Source organism: Amphiura filiformis, chromosome 2, assembly GCF_039555335.1.
Source record: "Amphiura filiformis chromosome 2, Afil_fr2py, whole genome shotgun sequence".
Classification (NCBI taxonomy): Eukaryota; Metazoa; Echinodermata; class Ophiuroidea; order Amphilepidida; family Amphiuridae; genus Amphiura; species Amphiura filiformis.
The window spans coordinates 34,666,154-34,682,171 of NC_092629.1; the positions used below are offsets into that span (position 1 = coordinate 34,666,154).

The 16,018-nt window shown below is 38.6% G+C and overlaps 1 protein-coding gene across 1 annotated transcript in view; it reads left to right on the plus strand.

Annotated features, from left to right (window-relative positions):
* LOC140146124 (FRAS1-related extracellular matrix protein 1-like) overlaps positions 1-16,018 on the plus strand; it is a 67,371-nt gene that overhangs the window by 22,211 nt on the left and 29,142 nt on the right. The window contains exons 3-4 of the mRNA XM_072167880.1: positions 530-871; positions 12,190-14,405. Coding sequence (XP_072023981.1) covers positions 629-871; positions 12,190-14,405 — 2,459 coding nt within the window. The 5' untranslated portion in view covers positions 530-628. The remainder of the gene's footprint in view (positions 1-529; positions 872-12,189; positions 14,406-16,018) is intronic.

Genomic DNA, 16,018 nt, shown 5'->3' on the forward strand with positions numbered 1-16,018 from the left:
GTTTGTGTGAAGTTAAGCTATCACATTATATTTAACCATTGATATTTTGATGTTTGAATTGAGCCAATAGTTTGAACTTTGCAATTGATAATATAGGTAAATTTAGCAAATTATTTTTATACAAAAATATTTTTTTAATCACCTTAGATGCAATATGACATCACTCATCCTTGTGAATAAATCTTCCTCCATGCAATGGGGCTTCCCAAGGGGGAATTTCTTATGATAATACAATAAAACAGGTAGTATGTATTGTAGAAATGGTTGTGGAATTGATCTAGAGACCTGTCCCTCTGTCATCTTCTGTCCTCCAATGTGGGGGGGGGGGGCTACTCAAGTTTGGTTTGGGTAGGGGTGTGCTGCTGAGAATCTTGGTGATTCATGACGGCGCTCTTCAAACTACTGGGTATTTATACTGATACTGATTTTATGGGGATTTAACCAACAGGCCTTGCAGAAAGGCTTAACTATTTTCAAGTACTGTACAAATTGTAGTTACAATTTTCTTTGCATTGGTTTTTTTTTACAGGTGACATCATGACAATAAGTACTACATAGGATCCTGCACTCAAGTCTACACCTTGACCTTTGACCCCAAATCCTCCATATCCAGTAACTACAAGTAATCATGGAGACGTGTAACCCAGCAATGGTAACAGCCTTCCTATTCGCTGTCCTCACCTTTCATTCATCGCTTGTGATTGGCCAGTTGGTAGTAACAAATCGTGGATTAAACGTTCCTATTGGTCGGTCTGTCTACGTGGATCCCAGTACATTGTACATAGAGCCGCCCTTGCCAGGAGAAGTATGCAAAGTTGAGGTGGCTGTGCAGGAGCCGTTTTATCAGAGGGTTGGCAGATTGGAACCACAGGTAGGTGTGCTTGTACGGGGATGTATTTCAAGGGTACTTTTGCTCATTATTATGTTTTGTTGAATCCAAGTGTGTAAATAAAAATATTGGATCCAAAACATAATAATGATAAAATTGGATGCTTTACGCCCAATATTTATTGAGTCTGCTATGAGTTTTTAAAATATTGGACTCGACTACGCCTCGTCCAATATTTTAAAACTCATAGCTCGACTCAATCAATATGGGCTCAATAGATCCAATTTTATATCAAATGAGCCCAGTCCACTAAGAACCTACCCAACGAATATACCAAAGTCGCTGAAAAGATACCTCAAAACCTCCGTATACCTTCAACCACGAAGAACCACGATCCGGTGCTAGTTATATGGACTTTTAAAATGCCGCAATATTGTGACATTTCAAAAAAAGAAAAAAAATTAGGATGCATAACCTCATTAATGCTCAGAACAGAGGGGATTTGGGTTTCAGCCCTCTTGATGGAGTTAGCATTTGGGTCTCAAACATTAATTAACATACATAACGTCAGCCTGCTACGCTAAATGCCTAAGTCATTCCTACATGTTTCTCATTTGCAATTTTGATTTTCTGAGTAATAAACCCATAATTCATCAAATTTCCAGCCACGTTTTTCATCAACTTGTGGAATACATCTCTTTTGATGTATTCCACAAGTTAATGAAGAATGTAGCTGGAAATTTGATGAATTATGGGTTTATTACTCAGAAAATCAAAATTGCAAATGAGAAACATGTAAAAATGACTTTGGCATTTAGTGTAGCAGGCTGACGATAAGCATCTCTTTAGCATGCCATTGTAATATTGATGATAGGACCTCAGGAGAGAGATGAGATTTGGGTATCAGGGCCGCATGTTGAAGTATATTAGATTTTATTTTTAGAACCCTAAAAAAAAAAAGGGGGCATGGGCCCAGTTTGAACATGCTTAAATCTGCACCTGGGGCACATCCCGCATACACTCCCCTACATCAGGCAAGGGGGGGGGGGGGCAACAAACAAAAACCACACACATTTTACCTTTAAAATAAATTACTCCTAACAATAATCATGAATGTAGAATATTTATATTCTATAGAACAAACAAAATGTTCGCAGACGACCTTTGATTTTTACCTTAACTATCCACCATACATCAAACGTGCAGTAATTTGGAGTTTCAAGTCCACATGAATTATTATTATCATTTTTGTATAAAAATACAAACTATTTTTTCTACAAAAGAGTTCTAACATGAACCCTTTGAACCATGGAACATTATGTTTTAATATTTCCCCAAATGATTCCCCATAGGGTCTGCTTTCCTTTCTGTTCACTATGAACCACAATGGCCTCATCCCAATGGCATAGTTCAGTAACCTCAATTAAACAATCATAGTGCAAAATTTGACCTCAAGTTGCAGGGTATGAGTTTTTGTACCCAAAATTTCAGAGGTCATTCAATGAATATACAAATATATTGGGGTTATAGAACTGCCATGATATATGCGCATGTTATGGATCCTAGTGTCAATTGCCATATCATTCATAGTTTGCTATGATCTCAAACATGACAATCTGTAGGACAAAGTTCCTTAACCCCAGTATGCTTCTACACTCAAAGAATGACCTTTTGATGTGTTGGGTACACAAACTCACACTCCACAACTTGAGGTCAAAATTATAGCTTTGCTTGTATTATGGGGGTCATTGAAGTTTGGCATTGGGTATGAGATCAGTATGGATGTGGTTTACCTATTTGTCTGATTTTGCTTAAAGGGATGTTGAGAGATTTTCAGTCTTCTTTGCCTACATTTATTCCTCCATGGATGTGGTTTAGCGCGGAGTTTCCTAGGGGAGTTTTCATAATGGTAACTTATTTTTTTCCTGAAGAATATTCATGCCAAATTGCGACACCAGATACATTTATTTACAAATATGAAAATAAATTTGAAGCAAGAAAAGGGTTTATAATTTGCATATAGGCCTAATCCGATCTGGGACTCCGAAAAACTACTCGCTTTTAACTAAAACCAGACCTCAGATTGTGCCAATTTGTGGAAAAATTTAGCAAATTTTAATAAGGGGCTGTGCAATAATTATGAGCTCCCTGGGGGTAAAATTTCCAAACGGCTCGCCAAGAATCACTTACCCCCTTCTCTCGGCCCGCCAAAAATCGCTTCCCCCCTCTCGGCCTGCCAAATATTCTTTGCCTCAACTTTGCACATGCCAAATTTTTGAGATCCCAATTTGCAAACCTTAAATGGTATAGCTACATGTTGCGAGCACAGCGAGCAGGAAAATCTGCATATTTAAGCGTTTCCGTACTGTTTTCCTTAAAAAGCCTTTTCAGAGCATTTTATTTAAAAAGCACCCCATGAATGTGTGCCAAAAATCGCTTGCCCTCCTCTTGGCTTTCCAAAAATTGCTTCCCCCCCCCCCATTTTACACTCCCATCAGGGCTCATAATTATTGACTTTAAATTACAATGCATATTGCTGACATTGAAACCCAGCTTTGAGTCTGGTCAAAGACCTTCATCAGAACAGGTCTTGGTCTGATCCATCAAACTATTATTAAATTGCACAGCTATTTATATGACTTGTCTATATCAGTCTGGCCATCTGGCCATCAAATGAACTTGAACTAGCCTGTACCAGAAATTAACCAATTCCTAAACACAATAGTGGAAGCTTAAATACAGGAAATCCAACTCAAATGTTTACATGCTATGGGAAGGAAAGACCTGAATGTTCTCATTATAAGTCCTGCATAATATGGTTAATCAGTAAATTATTATTTGATATAATTTTTTTTATGGGGGGGGGGGGGTACCAGTAGTGTAGCCAGGATATCAGTGTGAGGGGACAAAACCAAATTTTCATCCTCATTTGTCAATTTTTGTTCCAATTTTAGTCATTTTAAGGATACTTTATTCTTTGTCATCCCCATATTATCCCTGATTTTTTTTTTTTGGGGGGTCCCTGGCTATGCCTCTGGGGGGTACTCAAGTTTGGTTTGGGTTGGGATCCCGGTTGGGATGTGCCTCCATGTACATGTGCAATGTCTGGAAGTAGGATTCATATTTATAGGCCTAATCATCAAAAATGGGACCTCTTTTTATCGAAATTTAATGCAAATTTGGCACTTTCTCAAAATGTTTGTATGTTTTGGGGAAATGTTGGCATAAGATTCACAAAATTGGGTAATAATTCTAGACAAATTTGGGAAAACTGAAAAAATACCCATCTTTAAGACCTATCACACAAAAAAGGTACAGGTGTTGAAAAGTAGGCTCTTGGGAACTGATTTACAAAAGAGAGGGTCTTCCTGAAACTTGGCCATAATTATACTAGCTAGCCAATGAGTTTGGGACTTCTGATGGATCTAGTATTGGGCTTCATGATGCCTCATAAAATAATGTTTAGTGGATTAGGTATTCCTCCAATACCTATGGGGTGGATGGATTGAACTTCAGATCACATAGCAACTGGCTTGGTCTGTACTATTGGTAAAGCTGAATAGCCAATGGGTTGAGATTTATGATGGGTCTTGGACTTCATCATGATGCCTCATAAATTTGTGGAATGCACTTCAGATCACATAAAAAGTTTCAGATACCAGCCAATTCTGTACCAGCTATCTGGTATTAAATGCTGAAACTTGGCCATAGGCCTACTATAGCCAATGGGTTTATGACTTCTGATGGTTCTTGGGCTTCATGATGCCTCATAAATGTAGGCCTATGTACAGACATAGTGAACTCCAGATCACGTAAATGTGGACGACAAGTTTCAAATTTTGTTTTAAAATTTTCAGAAATTTTAAATTTTCATATTTGGAATCAGCATGAAATTTGCATGAGTACAAACAATCCTAGTTATTGGTTCAGTGGTTCTTAAGATAGAAGTGGATATTTTGAGAAAATATCTCAGAACTATTATGACTTTTTTATGTTGAAGCCTATGGCTAGCAATAGCATGCAGAGCATGATATTTCAAAGCATATCTTCCCTACAATGTAGTTTTGATGTCCTTCACTATGAACCATGATAGTCTCATTCCCAATAGCACAGTTCATTGGCCTCCATTTGACAATCATAGCTTAAATTTTGACCTCAAGTTATGGTAGGTGAGTTTTATTACCCAATAAATTTAAAGGTCATTGTATGAATGCACAAACATATTGGGGTTAAAGGACTTTGTACTGACAGGTGAGCATGTACTTAACCATCACTAGGATCTCAAACGTGCTCATCTAACAAGGGCACAGTTCGTTAACCCCAATACATATGTATGTACAATAGAATGACCTTTATGTGCTTGGTACAAAAACTCATACCCCCACAACGTGATGTCATATAATAGGAGCTATCAGTGTTGATTGGAAGGAATGAATCTTGCCATTGCAAATGAGTTAATTTTAGGTGATAGGGATAATGTGTTCAGAAGGAAATGAATCACTTTGTGTGGCTATGCTTCCATGAATTCGGTTTGGGTTTAGTAATTTTGAAAAGGAGTGACGTACATGTAGGGCTTATAAAGGTTGACGGGTGTATCAGTTGGGCTATTCCATTTAAAATCCACACTACCTCTGTGGAAGATTTTGGAAATGTCTTCAACAGGGGGAGTATGAATTTCAAATGGAATCGGCACATTACCAACTCTATTTAAAACTTGCCCTTCATCCGTGGAAGATTCCGGATTCAGAGATAGTATAAAATTCAAATGGAGCTACGGTCAGCTACCTAAATAATGTGTTCATACCATTTTGCAAAAAAGTCAAAGCCCATGTTAACTTTGACCTATTTTGTGATTTTACCCAGGTAACAAAACACCTTAGATATGGCAAACTATTCTTTGTTCAAAACTTTGTTCAAAGCGGAACAATTTGAATGCCTTTTAAAGATACTTGTAATAAAAACATTGTTGTTCCGATTTTGTCTAACTCAAATGTAAATTGACTTCTCTAAATATTCATCGTTCATAAAAAGTGTAAAGCAGGTCATTCTGTCAAAGGCAGTCACTTCTAAAATTTGACAGCTTTATGAAATGATGACAATGCTAATAACATGCCTTCACAGAGAACATGCTTGCTATAATATGATCTCATTGTGTGCATTAATGTTACCTTAGGGGCTGTACAATATTTATTTCCCCCCCTCTAGCCCATGGGCAAATTTCAAATGGCCTCGAAATAATTCTTGCCCCCCTCATGGCCTACCAAATACCTTGTCCCCCTCAGCTTGCCAAAAATTGCTTGCCCACTCGTCTCGACCTGCTAAAAAATCCTTGTCTCCTCCTCTTCGCACATATATATACATATTTTTTGGGATCCTATAATTTCCAAACCTTCAATATCAAAATATATAATGTGAGCATAGCATGCAGGAAATTTTGTATAAATGTGTCTGTACTCTTTTTCTAAGCCTTTTTAGAGCATTTTATTAAGGAATTTGTGCCAAAATAATAAATAAAAAAAAAATAAATGTAGATATTTATTTAGCGCTTTATGCCGTACAGCCTCAAAGCGCTTTACATTTATTCCACCATCATTAGAATATGTCGGAACCACGTTCGCAGCCTACAAGTGGCGCAGGGTCCATCAGTACAACAACTGTGACTACCCCTAACAGCTTCCCATTGCACCTGGGTGAGGTGAGGCAAGCAAGGCAAAGCGCCTTGCCCAAGGGCGCAACACGGTGGTGGGACGGGGAATCGAACCCACGCACGTCGAGCAAGCTCTCAGATTATGAGTCCAAGGCCGTAACCACTGAGCCACCGTGCCCTCGGGGGCCAATAATTCTTGGCCCCCCATTTGATTTGCCAAAAATCTTTTGCCACCACCTCATGACTGCCAAAAATTGCTTGCCCTTCCACTTTTGCCCTCCCAAAAATTGCTTGGCCCCTCTTTTTATAAACCCGGGACCTGGGGGGGGGGCAGATTATTATTGCACAGACCCTTACTAAAGGTCTAGATCATTGTCAATGTTATGTGAATGATTGAATTACAGAATGACTTATTACATAGACAGCAAGAAGAGTCACAAAGAAGTCACAGGAATTGAACATTTAAATACAATGCATTCAACTTGAATAGACAAGTAATATCCTATTACAACCCACCACAAATTGATTGAATGACTGCTAGCAAATAACAGCTGCCGTATTGGCACTTTTTTGGAGTCAAACAAATCGATCAGTACTAGTTCAGAACTTGTTCTAATATGTAAATATTTATGTTATGCTGTATAGTGGTAGCAAATGGATTGAAATTTAAGGGGGAGTGGCTAGAACTTAGGGACCGATCGTTATTTACGGCAGGGGGGGGAATGGGTGTTTTGGCAAAAATATCGACAAAAAATTTCGCGTTCCCCTCGCGTCCGCTCAAAATTTTCGCGTTCCCCTTGTTTTCCCAATTTTCTCCATTTAAAATTTAACAATCCCCCCTCCTGGTTCAACTAAAATTTCAGGTTCCCCCCTCAAGACCACAAAAAATTTCGTGTTCCCCCTAAATTTACCCATTCCCCCCCTGCCATAAATAACGATCGCTCCCTTAGAATGCAAGAATGAAAAGGCATCGCAGCATGACGCGATGTGGAGTCTGAATCGGACTTTACACAGGGGAGCTATTTACTTGTTACCATTCACCTTGTGACATTGTCAAATAGAAAACACACATTAATATGGAAGCTTATTAACCTCCTACTCTCAATGTCAATGCTATTATCATGACACTACATGTAGATGTAGAATGGCAAACACATGCATCTCTGAAGTTTGTATGGCATAGAATCATATTGACAGAAACAAGTCAAAAGGTGTCAAGGGGTGGTGCAATAATTATGTGTACCCCCGGGGTGGTGAATTATAGGGGGGCTAAGATTTTTGGCAGGCCAAAAGGGGGCAAGCATATTTTGGCAGGTCAAGGGGGGGAAGCAATTTTTGGCACAGATATTTTGGGCACCGTTTCTATATTATGCCCTAAAAAGGTGAATGGAAACATTAGGAACACGTTCAAATAGGCAAAATTTCCTGCTCGCATTATATGATAAGACAATTTAAGGTTTTAAATTTGGGTTCCCCAAAATCTTAGGGGCAAAGATTTTTTGGCACATCAAAAGGGGCAGGGGCAAAGGTTTTTGGCACGGCCAAGGGAGGGGGGGCAAGCAATTTTGGCAGACCATCCCGGGATATACATAATTATTGCACAGCCCCTAAAGAATGAAGCTGTACATTACAGATTATGGTAACCATGGTAACACATAGTATGATTCTTCACCTGGACTGTACACAAAGTTATTGTAGACCCCAATTTTTTCACCAGGGACATGTGATGTTCCCTAAGGTCCGTGATTCGGGGGGGGGGGGGCATCGGCCCAGGCCCCCACTGGCGATGCCACTGTAGGACACGTAAGATCCATCTTTTGCATTCATTTTAGGTTGCTGCATTAAGATACTTAGTACACTGAAAAGGTTGTTTCAAATTGCAGTCTTTGAACAAAATAATTCTGGCTTTGATTTTGCCTAAAAAGAGGGTAAATTTACTAAGTGCTTACAAAGGGGTTATTTGAAGAAGAAAAAACCCATCATGATTTTGAATGCTAATAATGCTATGGCCAGAGTTTATTCCCACACACAAATGATGTGTACCTGGTGTACCAGGGAAATGCATGTACCCTTAAATTCATGATACCATGGAAATAAATCAATTTAAAACATAGACCCTGAAATTACCACCCTTGACATATACAAAATGTAGGCCTAGTCAGTAATAGGCAATAATTTAAATATACCATAACCACCTTCCTGTCTACTAGAAGACCTTCCTTTTAAAACCTCACCTATATATATATATATTTGAAACTTCAACATTATTCTCTAAATCCAAACTCAGCCAAAGAAGACATCTTACTCTTCCCAGAATCCTTTGCAACTAGATACATCACCTCATTTCTTCAAATATCACTCGTATTTATGTGGGAGCTGCGAAAAATCAAATTCAAGAGGTCTTTTTTGGCTTTCTGATTGAAAATCGCCTGAAAGATCAGAAATGTGAGGAATGAGCAATTTAGGGGTATTTTAGAGCTGAAATTGAAAGTCATACATCTTTCAGAGCTCTATTTTGGTCAAATTTTGGGGTCTTTCGGAGCTGCGAAATCCAAAAAGGGGGTTTTCCGGGGGAACATACCCATATGGTCATTTGTGTTAAGTGCTCCCCCCTCCCCCGGACTCCCATTACTTTGTCAGATTCCCTTTGTTTTCATTTTGAGAGTAGACTGTAAATAAACATGGTTTGCAAGATCTACAATTAAGGAAATTAATGTTGGCACACTCTGACATACTAAATGAAAATTGCCACCCCTCTCCCCGGGCTCTCTCGTTTAATGTTGATGAAAGCACTTTTCCCATTAGTCTCTCCAGTCTCCCCAACATTGGTTGAGGGGGAATGGGGGAGGGAGCGGAAAGGGGAAGGTTTGAACTTTTCATCCGCATTGATATAGGCCTATTAATTTCACTGAACTCTCAAAGCGGCGAGGAAGAATTCCAACATATTGTCAGAGTGTGCCAACTATTTAGTTCCTTGCTTGTAGATGTGCTCTGTTCATAGTCAGAGGTACATTTCATTACTATCGACCCATGTTGCACATTAGATAACAAATCAGTTCAGAAAATTGAAATGGGAGAAATGCATTATGGGAAGTGTAAGATATCTTTTCTGAACCTTGGTTATCCAACTCAAACAGGTTGATGTTGGGATTATCTGGGATTTCCTGAACAAAATATTTTGTGGGGGGGGGGGGGAGCCAAGATTGACTAAATTTTTATGTCATCATTGGTTTAGCTTGTAAACTTGAAGTTATGACATTTAAATAATTCCAATAGTGTCTTTATCTTATCAAGCAATATTTCTATTATTAATCTACCTCTGCCTACCCATAGCAATGACAGAGAGCGTGGTCACCTTGGTCTGGAGGGGACATTTTAAAAATGCAGCAATGGCAACACTTGTATTACATTCCAGATGTTTTAACATCTGGAATGTAATACAAAAAAAATCTACGTTGTATGCCAAATTTAGGGGGGAATGAATCGGCCATATTTATTTGAGGGCCGTTTTTCTGTAACTAGTCATTACATGTAGTTTTATGGGGAGAGTGCCCGTTGAGGGCGTTACAATATTATTAAAATGTGATGAACTACTGGTGATGTGGTCTATTCTACAATACATATCCCTTCCATCTCAGCCATTTATCATTAAAAAGAAAAGAATTAAACACCTGCTTTGCTTTTGAAAAAGAAGAAGAAGAATTCCAAAGATTAAGTTTTCTTTTACAAACACATGAATATTCCTGGCCTACTGTATTGTTTGAGAATTGAGTCCTGGACTCAGATGCAACTTTTAACACTGTTTAAAACAGTCTCTTTTTTTTAACATAATGAACCATTGTGACTGAACGCAATGACGTGTGACACTGAAATTTGGTCCACATGTGTCATTTCGTCAAATATTGTTCGATTTATTTAAAAAAGTAGTTAGGGGGAACTTTTAAGTTGTGGACCCTATAGTATGACCATGTAGAAATATAATCAAGTACGGTAGTTGCTGTATATACCTGCTCTTCTCAGAAAAAAATAAAAAGTCCTATATGTCAATGATAATGAAACCTAGGTGACAAACAAATGAAACCTTTTGTTTATTGAAAAAAAAAGAGAGTTTTGTACTCAGAATTGGTAAATCCATATTAAATGAAACTTTGAAGGTGTTGACACACTTCAAAAATTCCCCAAAAACGGAAAATGGTGTCACTAATCCCCACCAATACTAAAAAGTAGAGATATTATAATTTCATGTAAAATGTCAAATTTTGTCTTTAAAACATGGCTTTAGGCTTGACCACTAGCTGGCTATATTAGCACTATGCTACTAACCAAGGTGCAAAAAAATGAATTTTGATGAATTTTACGATTCTCCAAATATGTAAATTTCTGATTAGGCCTCTAATCTCCCGTGTGTAGATTTCTAATTGAGGCACCCAGTTCCGGTTCACACTCAAAATTCACACTACCTGTGTGGGAGATTAAGGTCATGTCTACCATGTGTAGATTTCTAATTGAGGCAGTCAGTCAGGTTCAGACTCAAATTCACACCCCTCTGTGGGAGATTATTGGCCATGTCTTCCATAGGGTGTATAGATTTCAGCTGGAATAGCCCAACAGAGTTTTGTTATGCTTTGCCATGTACTTGAACTTGTGATAACAACTGATTGTAAAATTATTTTGTTTTCATTTGTTACTGAGGTGGTCAGGAAATGGGATGTACAGGGTGAGTCAAAAAAGTGCAAGAAGGCAAAAATGACATAATTATTTTAATAATAATAATTTTATTCAACCTGTATTATAAAAAAAAACAAGCCAATCTAGAAGGATATAGTCCTGTAATCATAGAATAACCTTTAAAGGCCCATTCAGTGATTTGCCTATCCGGACGATCGTAAAAATTATCAAAATTCAGATTTTGGTACCTATGTCATTGTCATAGATGTACTAACATAGCCTGCTAGTGATTCAGCCGAAAGCAGTGTATTTAAGATGAAATAAGGCATATTTTACATGAATCTAATTTATACACTGACAGTATATAAATTAGCTACATGTATTTGAATGGGGCTTCAACTTCGTCAAAACTGCTGTTTCTTCATTGTTTTGCAAATGTTTCATTCCAAAAATATCAAATGACATTGTGAATGACTTATAAATCCGCGTTCAGTAAATCATGACACTTGTAAACAAACCGTGCTCGAGTTTGATTGACAGATGACGTCAGACGCGATAAATTATCTTTATCTTTGTCTTTCATTATGCTTCCCTTCCTCCTTCGCCAAAATAGGCCTGGGCGTTGGGGTTAATGAATTGTGCCATTGAATTACAACCATTCAGTAGGAGCCACAGTCTCATATCCAGTGGCACAGGTTCAATATGCTCTTCAATAAGCATACATGTAATTTGTTGTGGAGTATGAGTTTTTGTACTCAAGACATTCAAATGTCATTCTTTGAGAATATTGGATTAAAGAACTGTGTAACTTGCAGATGAGTTTGTTTGAGATCCAAATTTCTACTTATAGTAAACACTCTGACCTTTATCAAATATTAATTTGCTGAACAGAGTCAAAAGATGCTTTTTGGGCAGATCACTAAATGAACCTCCCATTGAAATACACACAAAAATACAGAAAAGTGATTTAAAAAAATTATGTGGCCTTTTACTATTATTTTGGTCCAAATTATTAATTTTATGTTATTTTTTTTTCTCCTTCCAGGTTTTTGACTGCCACTACTACCCAAACTCTGTACAGTACATTCACACAGGTTCACCCATGTTAGACTTTGACATAGTCAAGGCAAGAATCTACAAATTTACAGCAACTGAAACTGTGAAGGAGACTATCTTCATCTTTGTCAATGTGACTCTTGACCCCTATCGTTCCATATCCCCCATGATGCCCCTGGAGGTCGACGAGTTCTTCGGCAGATCCGATCCGTTGGATGTAAGAGTCGTTGATTTCATATTCGATCGGTGGCAGAATGCTTCATGTCGTGTACGAATGAATAGCGTCCTAAGCGGTTGGCCTCGATACGGACAGCTTATCAAAGGTGAAAATGCGCAACAAGCGAGGGCAGTCTATGAAACCTGCGATGACTTTCATTTTATGAACATCCGCTATGAGCATCTAATACCTCCGACTCCAAATATAGATTTCATAGTATTAACAGTTGAAGTAGACGACCCGACACTTCATCATGAACCGTTTGAAGAGCGATATTTTCATCCTGTTGTAATCGTCCCCGGATTCCCCAACCAGCCCCCTACTGCATCGTTCTCAAGTGCTTACGTCATGGAAGCGGACCAGTTTATCATGACAACGATTACTCCGGAAATAATGTCGGGGAGTGATGGTGAAACGGCATCTGATCAGCTCGTATTTTTTATAAGCCAACCACTCGGACCTGGCGAAGGAAGTATAGTTCACTTAGACGATCATACAAAGGATATAGAGTCGTTTAGTCAACAAGACCTAAATAATTTAAACATTGCATACAAACCGCCAAGCACCAGTGATCCGGAAAGACGAGTTTTCGAAGTCGTTTTTCAAATCGCAGATTCGTACTTCCAAGTAAGCCAACCAATCAGACTTCTCATATCTGTCAGGGCGTCTAATACGAACGGCCCTCGTGTCAGCACAAACACAGGGCTGACACTGCTGGAAGGCCAATCCAGACCTATCAGAGACAAAAACTTAGCAGTTGTTGATAATGATAATTTATTCATGGTTAGGTTAAAAATAGTCGGTGGTTTGCATCACGGACGTTTGCTAGTTAACAACAGACCCGCGATTATGTTTTCGCCCTTTGACATTCAAGACGGAGTTGTCGTATATCATCACGATGGCAGCGATACAAAAAAAGATAGTGTGGAGTTAAGAATAACAGACGGGCGCGACACAGTTCGCACAACGCTGCCGATAAACATTCTTCCAATCGATAATAATCCTCCGTCACTCATTACAAATATCCAAATTGAAGTTGATGAAGGAAAAGCCGTAAAGGTGACTCGCTTTATGTTGCTAGCCTCCGACAAAGACTCCAATGATGACTATATCATTTATAGAATAACACGCCCTCCTGCAGCAGGAGAAATCTTAAAGAAATTTTCCGAAGATTCGTACGGTTATCCAGTTACAGAATTTACGCAACGAGATTTATTCAGAGGCTTGCTTTATTATCAACATTTGGGGCAAGAAATATTCGATGATTCCTTCGATTTAGTGTTGCTAGATAGCCATGTGCCGCCTAACATATCTCCTACGCAGACAGTTATGATTAAAGTAAATCCTGTTAATGATATACCTCCAAAAGCTGTTTCTGGACTCGTACTGTCCATTACAGTCCCAGAAACAGATATCGCTTTTATAACACGCGAAAATTTGCAGTACACAGACTCCGAATCACCAGACGACGATCTTCAATACACTATAACTACACCACCTCATTTTATCGCAACGCAGAGTGTCACTGATGCAGGAAGGATTTACTCCGCAGCTGGGGTAATAATGCCGATGAAAGACCAAACTATGTCACCGTTACAATCGTTTCAACAACGTGACATCAATCAGAGAACGATAGCGTACATGCCGCCGTTCAAAGAAATTGGCCCGAACCCAAGAGAAGTGCAGTTTGTTTACTCAGTCTCAGATCCATTTGGGAATGTTGTTGTTGGCAACGTTTTTGACATCACAGTAACGCCTGTTAATGACAAACCACCTGTTATTTACACTAACGATTTGACGGTAAATGAAGGTGGCGATGTGACGATTTCACCCACGAAGCTGTCAGTGACTGACATGGACACACTACCAGCAGAACTTGTGATTACATTATGGAAGGAGCCCTCTAAGGGCCGTATTGTCGTAGGTGGCGAGAACATGACGATTGGAGGCACTTTTACAATGGAGGATATTACGGCAAATAGAGTCAGGTATGAATAGAAAAAAAGTTATTTGAATTTGTTTGTGGAAAGATATTCAATGCATGTGACTAAGTTGTCAGCTTATGGGATGATTAAGTAAGGGCCAGTACCATATTCAATCTACAGTGGAAATTTAAATTGAATGAACACAGCCTGACATAGCATGATATTTTTTTGCGTACACTGCGCAATGTACGCCAGCGTGTGCGACTGTGCGTGCGTAACACGGAGGGTGAAGCTAACCATGCCAACACACTTGTGATTGGTTAGTATTGTGTCCAAGGTAGTGCAATTGTGTTGTAGTTTGAACTACATACACGATATACGATCACGGTTGGATTGAGTTCAGCTGTTGAAAGCTGTGTTCATTCAATTGAAATTCCAACAGTAACTAGCACCTGTCCCCTAATAAACGCATCTACTTTTTATAAAGTGACAAATGTCTAAATGCATCCTTTGGATGCTCCTGTATGTCTGAATTTAATCAAATTTCTAAATATATTTACCATCTAAACCGTGATGATGATTGATTTTGAGTTCAGGTAGGACTACACTGTATGTTAATGTTAAAGTTTGTAAATTGACAAATTCATTGTAATGAATACCAGGGACGGTGATTAGATTGAATATGGTATTGGTATACATTTAGTACAGTAGACTTTTTCAGAGGGAACTTTCGGGCAAAATTTGATGAAAAAAAATCAACTAAAGAGTACACAAAGGCCTAAAAATCTTGAATATCACAATGGCCAGCATTTTAAACCTAACCTCACCCCTAACCCTAATTTTCAGACTGGTGACCCATTTATTTTTCGGACTAGCAAACCTTACTTTCGGATTAGCGATCCTTAGTACCAGAGAAAAGTCCCTCCTAAAGAATGTGTTCAAAGACACACATATTTTTCCTTGCATCTCCAAAAGCAAAGTTCAATAACCTCCATACAACAATTCATAGTTCAAAGGTTGACCTTGGCTTGTGGAGGATGAGTTCTGTACACAACACATGAAAAGGTCATTGTATGAGTGTAGAAGTCTATTGGGGTTGAGGAACTATGCCCTGACAGATGAGCTTTTTTGACAGATGATCTTTGTGTCACATAATGTGGACCATTATGACATGCCTTAACCCCCTGAGCACTACCTGCCTTTCTAACATTGCCTCTGATTGGTCAATTACATGATATCTTCACTTTAATCACCAATCAGAATGGAGCTTTGCAAATAATTCACCCCAATTTTTTTTTGTGGTGAAATTATTCTAACAATGTTGCTGATTGAGCCAATTGATAATGAAAACTTCTCTTTGGCCAATCGGCAGGTAGTTCTCATGGGGTTAATTAAAACCCGAGTCTCAAAGCTGTCATGCGTGTTAGTGAAATTATTTGTGTAATTCTCTTTGAAAATGAAAAAAAAAATGCATTTTTGTCTACCCCTATGGAAGACATGACCTTAATCTTCCACACAGGGGTGTGACTTTCAAATGGGGTTACCTGAATGAGTGACTGCATTTGAATCTATACCCTCTGTGTGGGAGATTAAGGTCATGTCTTCCATAGGGGGTGTATTGATTTCAACTGGAATAGCCCATTTCTAGCTCTATTAGAATCATTAAAATTCTTTAT